The 15849-nt window shown below is 41.8% G+C and overlaps 1 protein-coding gene across 1 annotated transcript; it reads left to right on the forward strand.

The window, feature by feature from the left end:
• The first annotated feature begins 26 nt into the window (after positions 1 to 26).
• Positions 27 to 14080, forward strand: clcf1 (cardiotrophin-like cytokine factor 1). Its single transcript, XM_026329661.1, has 3 exons — positions 27 to 371; positions 9421 to 9575; positions 10816 to 14080. The coding sequence occupies exons 1-3, from the start codon at positions 353 to 355 to the stop codon at positions 12151 to 12153; spliced, it is 1512 nt and encodes a 503-aa protein (XP_026185446.1). The 5' UTR covers positions 27 to 352; the 3' UTR covers positions 12154 to 14080.
• The last annotated feature ends 1769 nt before the right edge of the window (positions 14081 to 15849 follow it).

Below are 15849 nucleotides of genomic sequence, written 5' to 3' on the forward strand. Positions count from 1 at the left end.
GCAGTCTGACACACGGACCACACGCACTAAGTCAGCGGAGCGTCAATATTCAGGCTCCATCCTGTGGTTGTCTCCTCTTAAATTTAATATCTTTAATAATATCACCCTTCATAGGATTAAATCCACATCACCTGCGTTTTTTTTTTTCCTTCGCCATCCCCAGACGTGTCTGAGGGCAGGGGAGCAGATCTTCACTGGGCTGACACATGATGAAAAGTTTGCGATTTTCTTAGGGAGCGAACTAATCTACAGGAGGAGAGAAAGGATCATTATCGGTCTATTTCAGCTCCTAAATCTACCGGTGGAGGAACATCTGAGAGCCCACTGAAGCGAATAAAAGGATTTGGAGAAAATGAAAAGGTTTTGCGGAGGTATGTGCACGAATCTAGTATGAACGTTTTGAAAAACTTAAAAAAAAGAAAAACAAACAAAACTTCTCTCCCATCAGACACGTACATGCTTCTTGTCCTGCTCTGATCATTAGGATGTTATTCTTTAGCTGCAGTTTTTCTGTCTTCTCTTCGTTGATATGTATCTTTTTTTTTCATGAAAATCCAGTTAATGTTATGAAAATGTTCTGGGCACAGAATATAATATTTTGGTGTGTTTTTTTTTTCTGGTGTTGCCAACTTTCTAAATATTTTCCTGCAGTTAAAACTAAATAATCAAATTGCAAACTGGAATTAGAAATTCAATTGAAATCATTTCTGTAAACATATAAAGGAATTCATTCACATCTTTTTTAAATGTCTTTTAAGTTTTCATCTTCTTAAACATGGAGAATCTATTGAAATGGCGCAGTAGATCATGGCTTCACATTGGAAAGATTTTATTTATAAAGATATAACACATGAGTTTGATCATCAAACCTTAAAAACAAAAATCCAAAACATGAGGCTCTGAATAGAATAGAAAAATATGGATGTGACAAACCAACTCAACGTGGAGATGAATTTTATTTTTATTTGATTTTGTATTTTTCAGATTTGACAAAAATATGTGTAAGCTATGTGAGAGAAACAAGAGCGAAAACAGAGAGGACTGAAAGTGTGTGTGTGTGTGCGTGTGGTGGGGATCTTAGTAAAAAATGACATGGGGTTGAGGGGGTCAGAAGCAGCTAAAGCCCCTGTCTAGTTAGCTGTCACTGATATGAGAAAGTACATGATTCAGGTTAGTCAGGGTGTGAGAGAAAACACACAAACATGCACATGCACACACACACTTGCTCTCACACACACTCTTTTCCCCCCTGGGACAACTGCTGCGGCTGCTTCTCTCTGTCTGTGAAAGGACGAGAAAGGAGGCGAAAGAAAGAGGGAAAGACAGTGCTGCATGGGGAAGGAGGGCTGTGTGATAAAATGATGCGCCGAACAAAAGTAGTTTCAACTTTCTCTCTTTCTCCTTCCCCTCTTCTTGCCATCCTTCCTCGCTCTCCTCGTCTTGTCTAGGTGGTCACTTCGTGTGGCCTGGCCAGCCGTCAGCAAACTTGGTGTAACTTTAGAAGGACAATAAATAGAGAGCTGAGCGCAGAACAAACCGCTGCTCCCTCTGAAACTCTGAGCAAATAAATACAGGGAAAGCTCAGCTGCTGAAGAACATGCCGCCTTTGACACAGATGCACAGGAGCACAGTTACCTGGCCCAGGTAGACATGGGTGCATGCACCAGATCATAGAGACAAACATGCTTTTCTGACTTTAAACACACACAACCATTCTTCTCTCTATCTGTTGCTTTTTCATATGCACACACACACACACTCTAAGGCCTGTTATTGCCGGGAGGATTGAATTAGTGTCAGTGTGTTTCAGATAAAAGCGAGAGTGTGTGAGCTCAAACACACCGGGAAACAAAGGAAGAGTGAAAAGAGAGAGAGATAGACAGGGGGTGGGTGTTTGGAAAAGAGAAGAACGTTAACCTTTCACATCTTTTGATTTGCTCAGCACCATCCTCAATTCTTTACGGTATATAGGGACGTACAGAGGATGTGTGGAGGGGGAAGGTTGTGTGTGTGTGTGTTTGGGGGTGAGGGGGAGTAAGGAGAGATAGAGACAGATATAAGTAAATAGAGAAGAGAGAGAGAGAGAGGAACTGGCGGTAGAGGGGTTAATGCAGTACAGATTCCCGATTGACAAGAGGGGAAGAGAGAGGAGAGAGAAGGGGGAATGATATAAAATGAGTCGGTCACGCTTTGAACAGTTGCACATGCTGTTTACATTTTTCCCAAATTAACATGGCCCCTCGCTTCAGAAACCTCTCCCTCTCTTTCTCTCTCTCCCTCCCCTCCACCAGCTCCCTCTCCTCTCCCTCCTTCCTCTCAAATCCTCTCTTCCTCCTCCTGCTCCCCTCCGTCTCTATCTTTCAACACCCCAAAATATCTTTTCTCACTGTCAGATCCGTATTCAGACCCTTCACTTAGGTAACAATACTAATACCGCAGTTCAAAAATACTCATAAATACTACTGTTACAAGTGGAAATAATACATTTGATCGCACTTGGGAAAACATTCTTCAATTATCGGTTATATGTCAAATGCATTAAAAGCAAACATAGTTTTTAAAGAATAAAAATCTTCATCTGCTGTATGTCATGAACTAAAGCTGCAAAATAAATGTATTGGAGCAGAAATTGCAAACTTTACCTCTGAAATCAGATCAGAGAGTATGACGACTAAACTTGCCTATTATTTGGTATATATTAAAATATTCAAATATAACTTACTGCCCAGAGTGCAAAGCAGTTTGTTCGCCTTGCTCAGTGACAAATAACAAAGGTGTCAAAACCAGTGAAACAGTAGAAGACACCAGCGTAACAGATCATTTAATAATCCAATCAATAAATTATGAAATAAAAAGCAAATGTATGATTCTTCTAAAAATAGCAGGGCCAGTGAATATGCAATGAAATTTAGATAAAACATTCAATAAAACAATTTACAAGGGAAAATGGAATTTATCATATGACAAGACTTTATAACAGGGATGCGTATAACAATTGTGTTCATTATCAGTTATTCTGATAATTACTTGTCAGTCAGTTATTTGGTTGGGAATGTTAGAAAATAGTAAAAAATCTCAGCTTCCTAAAGTCTAGGATGACATTTTCAAATGCTTTTGTTGACTGACAGTCCAAAATAGGTTCTGTTTGTTTGAGAAAAGCAGCAAATCATCTATAGAACTACAGAAAATTCTGCTTTTTGGCTTGAAAGACATTTTAAATGGATAATTCAGCTCTAAAAGCAGCTCAGGGCTGTCAGAGCTGTACTAATGCACATTTTTCACTTTCCACCACTGTCCTCCTACTTTTCCTTGAAGCAGCGACGGAGCAGAGAATTTAAAATTCAATGGCAGGTTCTTATCTGATTCCAGTTTTATTTTTATTTTTTTTTAAGAGAAAACCATGAGGTCGGGATGAGAGGTAGTTGTGTTGAGGGTGGTGGGGGAGTTATGAGGTAAATTAAAAACTGAAGCTTTAAAAAAAGGGAAGAAGGCCATGGAAGATATCGATGGGGCGAACGAGTGGAGGCAATTAGCAAAAGGAAGAGAGGGGAAGAATAATTAGGGAGAGAAAGGAAGGAGACTTTAAAATGGAAGTTTGATGTTTCTGAAAGAGTTAGTGAAAGGGGGGACAGATGAAGCGACAACAAAATTGAAACCAAACATGGTGATAAAGAATGGAGCGACTGGAATCCACAGATTTAAAAAAGGCAAGGACAGATTGGCTTATAAGGTGAAGAGTGAGACAGACAGCAGGGCAAAAAGGGGAACTAGACAGAGGACGTTAGCTTTACGACTAGGGAGGAATGGTTGCAGAGTATTTGGGCATAAAAATTATTTTTATTGGAATTTTTTTTTTTTAATTTTTGTTTTCTTTGCCTTTGTTTTTTGGGTCATTGTCAATGTTTTTTGGCAACCCCAGTGTGTGTCCAGTGCCAAGAGGATCAGTTTTAAGTTCAGTATGAGCAAACTCCAGAGAAGGGACTCTCATGGGAGATGAGATGGGGAAAAGTGTGTGTTTGTGCATGTGCTCTGAGTACACAGTGGTTTGTTTGTATGTATTTCAGCAAAACGTCTGCGCATACATGGATCTAAGCCCCAGTACACAATCTGGATGCATATGTGTGCATGTGTGTGCATGTGTGTGTGTGTGTGTGTACGCACGTTTGTGTGTGTTGAGTTAGTGGAGGAATGCATATTTGATTGAGTACAGACTGCACATAAATCTGGTCTCTTAACTGTACACAGACACACAACACCGACCCCAAACCCCTCATCCCCACTCACCTTGCGGCAGCACAAACGCACGTCTCTGTCCACTTCTCCCGTAGCTCTGTCCTTCACATTGCCTCCGTTGTTGCATGTTTTTGCCCCTGGCGTCCTGCACAGATGTGTTTATGTTTAGGGCAAGTGTTATGACAGATAGCAAAACTGCCACCAGGTACAGCGCAGCAGAATAATTAAAAACTATGCAAGAAACAAACAGTTCTTCTGGATTTGGCTATGATGGGTTTTTTTCTGTCAGCAAAGTCACGATGAGCCTGCAGCTCTGTCACTGTTAGCAAGCAGTGTTAGTTAGATGACAGCAAATGCAACACATGGCAGAGGCTGCACATTCTGAGAAAGAAAAGTGGCACTTGTGACTTTAAAAACAATGGTTACAGCTCTTAACATTTGAAAGTGACATAATTATGGCTTTGGTATCTGATTCCTCTTAATTCAAAGTTCGCTTAATAGCATTTACTTCAGATTCCAACAAAATCCCACATTCCTCTTCACCAAAAGTGCCAAACGTTGGTTGTTCATTCACTGAAGACTGTGCAATACAATTGAAAACTCTGTAAAGCAAGTAAGTGAACCCTGACTTTGTGCAGCATTCATACAGCTTTGAATGAATGACATGGACAGAAAAACCTCCCGTGATTCCGACTTGTGAGGGTTCACGCCTTCAAAAATGTCTATCCCCAATATTTCCTCTTATTCTAGTTGCATTTGTAGTTTTATGTATTTGTATTTGTTTCCTAACAACGAGAACCATATAAATAGTGCATATCTTATTTTGAAGTATTAAATTGATCATTTTAGTGTCATTGAGAAATAACTGCTAGTGACGGAGGCTTTGCAGCCATTTTCCAAAATTCTTTTCAGCTGTCAGTAATTCTGACTCAAAGTTACAACTAGGAGTTGTTGTTTTTTTTTTGCCAAAGCTGCTGCTCAAAATTACATGATGATATCATGTGAACCAAGTCTTTATCAGAGGATCTTTGTCTTTCTGTGCATGTATCATTTTAGGAATGAACTTGTGTAACAAAGTGAGGAAAGGCTAAGCCCAGAATTTCAGTCCAAAATAAGTGATTCATATTTCCAGATTGTAATCTGGATAGACAAAACAAAAACAATTCTCACAAATCACATCTATTCAAGTATTGACTAAATCCAAATAAAAATGGACTTCTATAAATGTGTCAGGCTGGATTAAAATCTGCCTTGTGGGTCACTCACAACATGAGATATAAGGTCATGTACCATTTAGAGACTACAGCATGAAACATGGCTGGAAACATCAGTCACTTCTGTTCCTAATCTGAACTATTGTCCTCTGATGCAGCAGAGGAGTTCTGCACATGACTAGATGCAACTGAAGTGTGAAGAGTGAGAGGATGTAGCCTGCAGCTAGGACTTTTGGTTCTGGAAAAACAGATGATGTTTCAAACTTTTTTTTTTTTCCCCAAAATCAGTCTGCATGGCTTGAGTGATGTTAAAGCTTGTCATGAGTCTAACATGCATGCTCACTGACAATAGCGACCATAATCAATGATTCACTGGATATGATGGGCATCTATTTGAACCACCTTCATGTACTGATGTTTCCTCCCTGTTTCAGACCTCCTTCAAGTGGTTAGAGAAATGGGGGGCAACCTTTTTTGGCACTGGAGCTAGTTTTTCCTGGACCAGACCGGAGAGATTTGCTTCCACATGATTTTCCCACAATAGCAAATACTACTTACGTGCTTGTTCAAAACCTCAAATAGTGGTGCATGTTGGGAAAGAAGAAATACTCGTCCTCTCAGATGGAAGAAGTACAACACCCACAAATGCTGGGACACTGGTTTACCAACTGTCTGGAGTGTAAAATATCAAGTGTGTAACAACGCTCTTTCTGCCCTTAAACATAACCTTATGCCCTAACCTTCACCTCCGAATCCTGATCCGTTCAGTTTGTCTTGCAGATGGCAGCCAGACTCTTGAGTGCCAGAACTGACTTCACATAAGTGAATAAACCAAAGATAAAAATATGATCTGTTGTGAAGGAGCTCCCCATGAGTGCCTATGTGTTGGTCTAATGTCTATGAGTAGAGAGTATCACAGACACACACATACACACACACACACACGCACACATTAAGTGCACAATGGCAGGTCATGGACGGCCATTGTAGGGAACCCCTGTAACGCAATCCTCCCACGGAGAATGTTCTGGTTGCAACCCTGCCCTGCGGAGCGTGCTTCCACTGCCAGGTACACAGACACAGCCCCAAGCCTGCAGGGCTCGCCTTGAAGTCAGGTTATATGCCGACTGTAGTGTAGTTACTCAATATAATATTATATAACAGCACCATGGCTCTGAGTTTGAGTTATCTCAGTTTACTCATACAAAAGAGCGGTTGTTTTTAGTCACAGCAGAGGATACTTTAAGACATGTCAGTGCTCAATCAAAACAACTAGAGCCTCTCACGTCTGGGAATCATCTGAGCATGTGGCTGCACACAAAAGGAAACATTTTGGAACAGTTTGGGTTGATTTTTGCCAAGGAGAATTTTCTTTCTGCATCTCAGCCTCCTCTTTTTGGTACCTGTTTATTCCTTCTAAATGCAAACCCTTTTGCACACCCTGTGTGTCCTTTTCCTCCAGGGCTGTTTACTCTGTGTCGATTTCGGGGTGTTTTGATGCTAATGGAGGATGTTGGGTGGGAGGTCCCCAGGGCTCGATGAGATCCAAATGTTCAGGCGTCACTGAAAGATGCTTATTGCTTCTGACAGGTGATGAGGCGTTTGCGGTTGACGAGAGTGGAGGAGCCTTGGCTGACAGGGGTTTTGTTGCTTGAGTGATTTCAAGGTGTGTGTGGGAGCATGTGGGAGTTGCCCGGACACAACCACAGTGATTTAGAAAATAGTCTGGGAGGATGCTTTGATGTAGCCGAATACTCAGGGTCAACAGGTAATGAAAGAGTCACCAGAATTGATTGTTTTTTTTTTTCTTCTTTTTTACTTCAACAGCTGGGGAGTTTGTTTGTCCATGTCACTTTTGATGACAGGCATTCCTAATCCTATTTTAATTTGAAACTGCCAGTTTCCAAGTCTGTCACTCAATCTGTCACTAAAGCTCAAGTCATTTGATCAATATAATGTTTGAACCGAGGCTGAGCTTGTTATGCTAGTTTGGGAGCGGAGTGGGTAACTTTGAATACATTTCACCTTTGTTACCAAGTCGTCATTGCAATTTGTATTGAAATCAAAGTAATTATCCTCACATCATTTTATTGTGTCTCTGGTCACTTTTGACGTGTTTGGTGGAGGGACAGAGAACGAAATGTGGATATTTTCCTTTGGGACATATTTAGTAAAAACACAATTACAAGATGTGTTTTGGAATCAGTTGTTTGTTTACTATGGATTTCTTGTTGCTGTAGTCACACAACACACTGTACATTTTTGAACACATAGTAGTATTGAGTACATATTATCAGTAGGTTTCTACCCAACCCTCTCAGGGAGTGCATACCGATACCTGAAATGTAAGCAGCTGAGTCAGAGGGAAGAGATGTTGACTGTTTTAGGTCAGAGCTCGTTTTCTTAGAAACACTGAAAAGCTGTTGAGGGTAAATGTTTTACAAGGTGTTTAAACTATTCATTTAAAGTCTCTTATTCATCCTGGGCTCTTGTCATGATGGGAGAAATGAAAGACAGAAAAAAAGGGGGCAGTAGAGACCTAATCGGGGTTAATTGGCTGCTGTTATTTTGACCCGAGGCAGAAAAGAGATAAGAGCGTCGAGGGCAGAAAAGGAGGGAAAGTGGGCGGGAGAAAAAGGGAAGGAACGCCGGAGTGCAGCAGGACAAGTCTGAGAGGAGAAAAGGGATTAAAGCGGTGAAGCTACAGGAGGCCCAAGGTGTGTCAGAGAAAGACAGAGTGAGCAAAAGGGAGAAAGCAGACAGGGTCACACACATTGCGCAATACATGTTTCACACAAGCTGAACGGCAGCTTGTTTTGCCCTTAATTACAAGCATGAATCACTGCCTACTGCCAGGGTGTCAGGAGGAGGAAAGAGAGCACAGAGATGGAAAAGGATGATGGAGAGCAGAGACGACAAAACAGATCTGTCATGCTTGAGCAAGGGACCACGGAACTGTTGAATGACAAAGTAACGGGAGAAAGTGTGAAAGTGTAAAGACGTGGACGAACATGAAGTTCCTTAATGTTGAAAAACCACTTTTCAGCTCCAATTTCCTCTGTTTGAAACCAGAGCCTGGGGTACTAAAAGGTTTCTAGTGTTATAACTCACACACACACACAGAGTCAAAAACATTGTATACACTTACAGCAATGTGAATTTAATCCACATATATAATTACAGCTACAAACATTCTCACAAACACTCACACAGTAACATAAAACACCTATACAAACACTCTGAAACCTAAACAAGAAGTCCACAGCAAACATACAACAGATACTAACACATTAATATTTGTGATTATAAAGAAAGCCACATGTCTTTGTTTTTGGGATATTGGTCAGGACTGAACTTTGTGCATGTGTATGTGTGTGTGTGTTTAACTGGCTGTCCGCCTGACAGACTGGTACATTGAACATAGGAGCCATTTGTCTGACTGTCTGAAGCTATTAAGCAAGGTTTTATTTTAAGCCAGAATAAACCTCCGACAGCCAGAAACCTCTAAAATTAGATTGGAAACGGAAAAAGCTTTATTGGCAGTGTCAGATGAATCTGACCTGGCAGTATGTAAACAGACAAGGCCATCACCATAGAGACAAAGAAATAAACCAGAATATTGTAAAATTTTCTATAAACAGAGGGACGGTGCAGCGACTGGAGCAAAGCTTTGGAAATGGTTTTCTGGAGGTGATTTTTGTCTGTTGAGCTCTCAAATCATCAAATTCATTAAAAACCCTAAGTTAAATAATGACAAAATGTCTGCGAAAATAACGGCTGAGATCAGTTTCACCTCATTGTTATGATTACAAATACCACCGCAGCGTGTCTTAATTATCACATGGACACCCATGATGTGAATGTCAGTAACGAAACATCTCCAACTGTCTGAGATTTTCATCTTTCATCTTTTCATCTTTTCATTTTTTTAAAAATTAATTTACGTTTTTTGTTTTTTTCATTTTCTCCTCAGTCTATCAACACCATCTATTCTTGTTATTGGCTGCTGCCATGGCGACGGCCCTGGATTCATCACACAGCCTGGCCAGTGAGAGGAGTTCGATAGAAAGCACGTACGAGCTGACTAAGTACCTGGAGTACCAGCTCAAAGAAATTAAAGATGTATATGTGAGTAAATTTTCATGATGCTGTTCTGTTACAGCACGATCTCACTGACCAAACTAAAAGAGTGTAAACAAGACAGAGTTTGCCCTCAGGTTCAACTTAAAGATAAATTTATTTCAGTATTACAGTGTTTGAAACTTGTTTTTGCTGCCCTAAACTAGCCAGGAAGTTAGTTATACCAAGCCTAAGGAAATCAGTTTGACATTTTGGGAAGTACGATTATTTGGTGTCTTAGACAGGGTTTTAAAAAAAACACAAAAATCACTAAATACGCTACCATCAGGAGCTGCCTTTGTTTACATAAGTATAAAGAGTGGACTATGTAAAATGGTGTTCCTGGCTCTGTCCACCAGTAACAAAACATGTACTTATCATCATCTCTGCATCTAAGCATTTATTTGTTTAAAAAATGAATTCACAAATAAAACAGTAAAATTAAACAGTTTCCATCGAGGTCACTCAGCACGAAAAAAAAAACCTTCTTCCTGACTGTCAGTAGTTTCCAGTGACAGTCCATAAAGTTGAAATTAAACAAGTTTCTTCTTACAAATATTTTGTAGTCATGTTCAGAGCTTCTCTTCTGTGGGCTCCTCACATTTAATCCACTTGTCCAAAAACCACATCTCTTTTAGAAAGAGCCTTCTATTGCTTTTCTAATCAGTCATCCAGAGCGTTTAGCAACACTTCAATCTGGATTATACGATCTATTTTTTATATGTTCAGAGATCATGGTCTGGAGCTGCTCTTGTTGAGCAGATAACAATAAAGTCATGCTCAGATGGGCAAAAAGTATCTCTTCTGACGTCTGATGTCCTAAATGGTGAATTTCAACTTCTGCCCTCCAACAGGCACATTAGTGTTCTGTTTTTTCTGTCATTGATTGTTATCGTTTGGTGGTTGTTACCATTATCATTTGCTTCTACATGGGAGCTGCCTAATTACTCAAGGCAAAGTTCAGATATTATCTGATAATAAAAGTCATATTGTACTGTAACTATTTCTTCATCTGTTTCTGCTGGTTGCCTGGCAATCTCACAGTCGTGACTAAACTTGAGAAAACACTGTAGGATACCCATCTAAGAAATGTTATCGCTCTGGGCATCTGATCATGAAGGTTTTCTGGGCAACAGGTCTAATTCACTTAAGATTCTTGTCTATGAAAATGATATACCATATTCCAAATGAATCCAAATGCAATCCAAACTTCTCATTTTCTCTTCTCATTGTTGTTTATCTCCTCCAGCTCACTTACCTAGGCCCTCCATTTAACGAGAAGGACTTCTCCCCTCCACGGCCCAACAGCACAGCTCTGTCCCTACCTAGTGCTGCCACCCGCCTGGAGCTATGGCACGGCCTGGAGAACCAAGCCCGGCTTGCCCAGAACCAGAAGGCTTACTCTGTGTTGCTGGCGGCCGTCAGGGAACTGGCCCGCTCCACCCTCTGCCCCTCCCTTAAAACCTCCCTGCTGCACTTCTGCACAGGCCTGGATGGACTGCTGGGCTCGATATCTGCCCTGATGACCAGCCTTGGTTACACACTTCCACCTCCTTCTGAAAATATAGGGAGTAATGCTGGAGAGCTGCAGTACCTTCAGAGGGGGACAGGAAGTGACCAACCAGCTCCACTGATGAGCCAGAGCCTCTACAGGTCCAGAACTGGGACGAGGACAGAGTCCGGTCAGCGTAACGGCCAGAAACGAAGCGAGATGAGGGTTGTCAGAAGAGAGCAGGAGGATGGTGTCACCATGGAAATGATGGAAAAAAGGAAAGGGAAAGAAGGGAGGAGAGCAGAGGAGACCACAGGTGGAGGAAGGAGCGGTGGATCAAGGGAGAAGGGAAGAGGAGAGAGAGGGAGGAGAGGGAAGAGGGAAGTGCCCGAGAGTGGGAAATGGACTGCAAGCGAAGAAGAGGGATTAGAAGAGGAGAAACTGGAAGAGCTGGAGGAAGAGAGAGGGACAGCGCGATGGGAAAAGAGAAGGTTGCTGAGTGTAAACGAGAATGGAGAGGACAAGGAGAGACAGCCTGAGCCCAGGGTTGAGGTTTCATACCCAGGCACAGAAAGATCCAGCTCCCTTCAGGCTAGCCAGATAAACCACAACAACAATCAGTACAGCTACAACCTGAATTCACATCACCCAGACACACTCAGAGGGGAGGATGAATTTACTGCAGGAAGAAGCAGACAATTTATGGTGGTGGAGGAGAAGCAAAAAGACATGGACACCACCTCCTCCTCTACTTTTCATCATGAGCGTCGGCCTCCTCGCTCCCTCTTCTCCCCGACCCTCCAACCTCCTCTATCCACCCTCTCCCTCCTCTACCAGTTCGGAGCCAGTGAGGAGCACACCCTTGTCCCCCAGCCGGTCCCTTTGTCTTTACGAACAAGCACATCGCTACTTTCCCCTCCTCTCCTCTCCTCCACCTCCTCCTCCTCCTCTTCCTCTTCACTCTTGTCGGTGCGGCCGACCATGAATGAATTCGCCAGGAAGGTGGAGGGTTTTTGGATATTGAGGGAGCTGCAGAGTTGGCTGTGGCGATCAGCTAAAGACTTTAACCGCCTGAAGAAGAGACTCCGAGGCTGAGATCTTGAGCCAAGACTGGAGACTGAGACAGCACACGCACACACACACACACATACACACACACACACATGCACAGAAACACACAAACGTGCAGTATATCGGAAATCTATTATCTGCACAAATATGAGTGGAAACAAAGTGAGAGATTTACCAGACAAAAGCACATAAACACATTCATGCTTAACACATTCATTCATACCGTACTGGAATAAGTGAATGAAGGACTGTTTGGCAGGTCACCAGAAGTGCTAATGGAATATAACACACACAAAGCCAACACATTACCAGCACTGTCACCCGCCTAATGCACATAGCAGCTCATTGAGCGAGACACACTGAGGCTGGGCTGAGTTACCGGACTTCACGGCTCATAGATCAACAGAAATACCACTGTAGGTGGTTAGACACACACAAAAAGACACGGGGGTTGACGAAGTGACAGACAGCGAGACAGACACTGAAGTCATTGAGTGAAAACTGATTCAGTCAGCCCAGATGTGTGAATCAGCAAACATTCATTTTCTCTAAAGGAAGAAGGGGAAAATTCTTAAAGGGTTAAAGACCCATTAAGAGGAGAAGCGGAAATGACCAAAGGGATGACAAGGGCACAGAGAAGAGGAAGAGGCAGAAAAGGAGAGGAAGGCGTGAGTCAAGGGGGTGAGCACTGGAAATAACGGGCAGAGGGGTATTGCTGAGTAATCAGAAGTTTGCTGGTCAGTTACAGTAACTCTACAACAGCGCTACACATACTGTCCAGACAGACAGACAGACAGACAGACAGACACACACACACACACACACACACACACACACTTATTGTGGTATTTGCTGCCTTAACTTACCATTCATGTTTATGCTGCTTTGGATTCAGCATTCATAAACTGTATCACCTTTACATGATTTAATTCCATACAAAATTATGTAACACAAAATGTTTTCTTTACAAACATCAGATGATGTTTCTTTTTTATTGTTTAAAGAAATTGTTTTTTTAAGAAATAGGTTGAAGTGTTTTCTTGCCAAAAGTTCAATGAGAAAATCAATATAACTCATACACACAGGTGTTTGACATGAAGCTGGAGTCAGTAGCCTTTTTTACATTTTTAGGGTCCTGGAGTCTTTTTGTTACCTTGAGGTAACCAGATAAGTTCATTTTTATATTTCAACCTGTCTATAAATGAATCAAACAAGACATAACATGTTCATTTGCAAGATTTAGAGTTTTCATCTACACCTTCATTTAGATATCTACATTATAATCTTAGTTACTTGCATTAGCTGTGAAGCTACGCACTTCGCTGAGGTGACTCCTCACCAATGTAACGTCCTGTTGTGGGTACAGCAGCCATGAACATGAACCACACAGGGCCAGGAACAGAGCCACAGCTTTCTATTGCAGTGAGTGAAACAATGTAAATGCAGCGCCTGCATGAATAGGCCATTGTAATAAAAACAAGTTGGACCTTCTCTCTGTCACTTGTATCACAAAGTAAAGGAATGAATTTAAAAACCCTTAATCAAAGCATCATATGGCCTGATCATTAACAATATACCAGTTTAATTTAGGTGCGGTGCTATCACCAGGTGAGATCTGAGACAGAACCATAAATCAAAACTTATACTGCGGGGCTTCTATTGCATTAATCGTAAATCTGACTTCAGCTTTTATGCTAAGCTAAGCTAACGTCTCCTGCTTTGGGCCTCAAAAGAGTGATATCAATTTTCTCCTCTGACTCTTGGCAAGAAAGTGAGAATTCCCAAAAGGTCAAACTGTTTCTACAAGTACAGTCCTAAACACACAAATTAAACACAGTGAGGTCAAATTTTCCTGCCTTTTCAAAATATGATATAAGAGAGTTTTTCTCTTACAAATCTTCATTTCTTTTTGAAAATAAATCTATTGCTTCATCTTTTGATTGTGCCTTGAATAACATGGCAAAAGGTTATAGATCATATCTCTATAATATTTATTAAATGAGATGTTTATTTATTTTACTTCAGTGTGAAAATACTGTACTGTAACTCAAGAGAGAATAAATACTAGCTTTTGTACAGACTGTGGTGTTATTGGTCATTTGGGAGCCAACTGGGATGAGAAATAAAAAAGAAATGCATATGGGATTTTTGTTTGCAATGGTTTTAGTTTTATAGGGATGGTTTCGGGTGATTGGCACAAGGGGAGAGGAGTTTGGGGTCAGGGCGTTCTCTGGAAAACAATGGACGGCTCACATTCGTGGCAAAAAGTGGAGCGAGGGAGGTGGGGTATGAGAGAGTTTTTATTTGTCTGTCCGGGTGAAAATTTACGATCGTTCTTTTTTTTTTTTTCCTTTCATCTCTCTCTTCCCACCTCCCAATGGATGATCCCTCCTCTCACTTTGCTTTCCTTTCTCATCACACTATCTCACGAAGCTCCTCTTCCCCCCAAAAAACATCCCCTGACCTGTGACAGTGAGGGATTTACATGAGCGCAAACAGGCACAGGTACAAACACACCCCTCATAATCCCAGCTGTCTTGTTGTGTCTGTGTTTCAATGCCTCCGTTCTACCTGTCTCTGTCACCGCCTCTGCCTCTTATCGTTTTTTTGTTTTTTTGTTTTTTTTGTACTTTATGTCCCTTGTCTTCCACACCCACTCTTTTATCGTTTTCTCACCTGTTATCTTTTTCCTTTCTTCCATGTTTGGCTTTATTGCTCTGCACTGTTTTTTTCTCCCCACATGCTTTGGAGTTCTCTGGCTCCCTCACCTCGCCTCAGGCCAGATATTAAAGGATCAATGAGAATCTCCCTTCCATCACCTCCAAGGTACACACCTGCACGCAACTGCACGCACACACCCACCCTGACACACATACACAGTGTCAAACACACAAACGTGGACCGTGCGCCGGTGAACAAGTGCACACATGAACAATAAAAAAGCTTCATTAGCTGAGCAGGAAGTGACTTATATGGGAGGCTGAGAGTATCAACGTTGACACATCACCAAGCACGCTCATGACACATACAGTATGTATACACACATAAGAGGCTGTGTGTTTTTTACATTCGGTAAGCAATGAGTGAGTGGCCGCCAGTAGTCAACAAAGACAGCTTTGTATGGTCTGTGTGTGTGTGTGTGTGTGTGTGTGTGTGTGTGTGTGTGTGCGTGTGTATGCGCGCGCACGCACGCGCGTGTGTGTGTGTGTATTGTCTGCCCCTGTGTGGGCTTGCAAACGCAGCACGTGTGTGAATCATTATCTCTATGTGTCAGAACTTCGTTGGAATGAGACTTGTCATGCATAGCTATCTAACAGCCATCACTCACAGTTGTCTCTCTCTCTCTGTCTGTCTCTCTCTGTCAGCAAAGCAGAGACAAATTGCTGTAACTAATACATAACAGAATAGCTGAACCCTGTTAGTATGACTCAGCTGGCGAGTCCTTCAGTAAGAGCAAATACCGTGAGTGACAAGGCTTCGACATTATTGGCTTGTTTGGTCTCTCAGGCAGCTGCTGACAGAAGAACGCTCCACTGCTCAGACAGGCCTGTCTGTCTGATTGGCAGGCTATGATCTAATTCAAGACTTACGACCTACAGAGGAGTTGATGTGCAGGCCATCTTGCTGAAGAACTTTTATTTGCTCTCGGAGGCACCTTCTGTTCTTTTTTCTGGCTCCTTCGCTCCACACTCCACCTCTGTTTAGTCCTTAAAGAAAAAG

The sequence above is a fragment of the Mastacembelus armatus genome, chromosome 10 (assembly GCF_900324485.2).
Source record: "Mastacembelus armatus chromosome 10, fMasArm1.2, whole genome shotgun sequence".
NCBI lineage: Eukaryota > Metazoa > Chordata > Actinopteri > Synbranchiformes > Mastacembelidae > Mastacembelus > Mastacembelus armatus.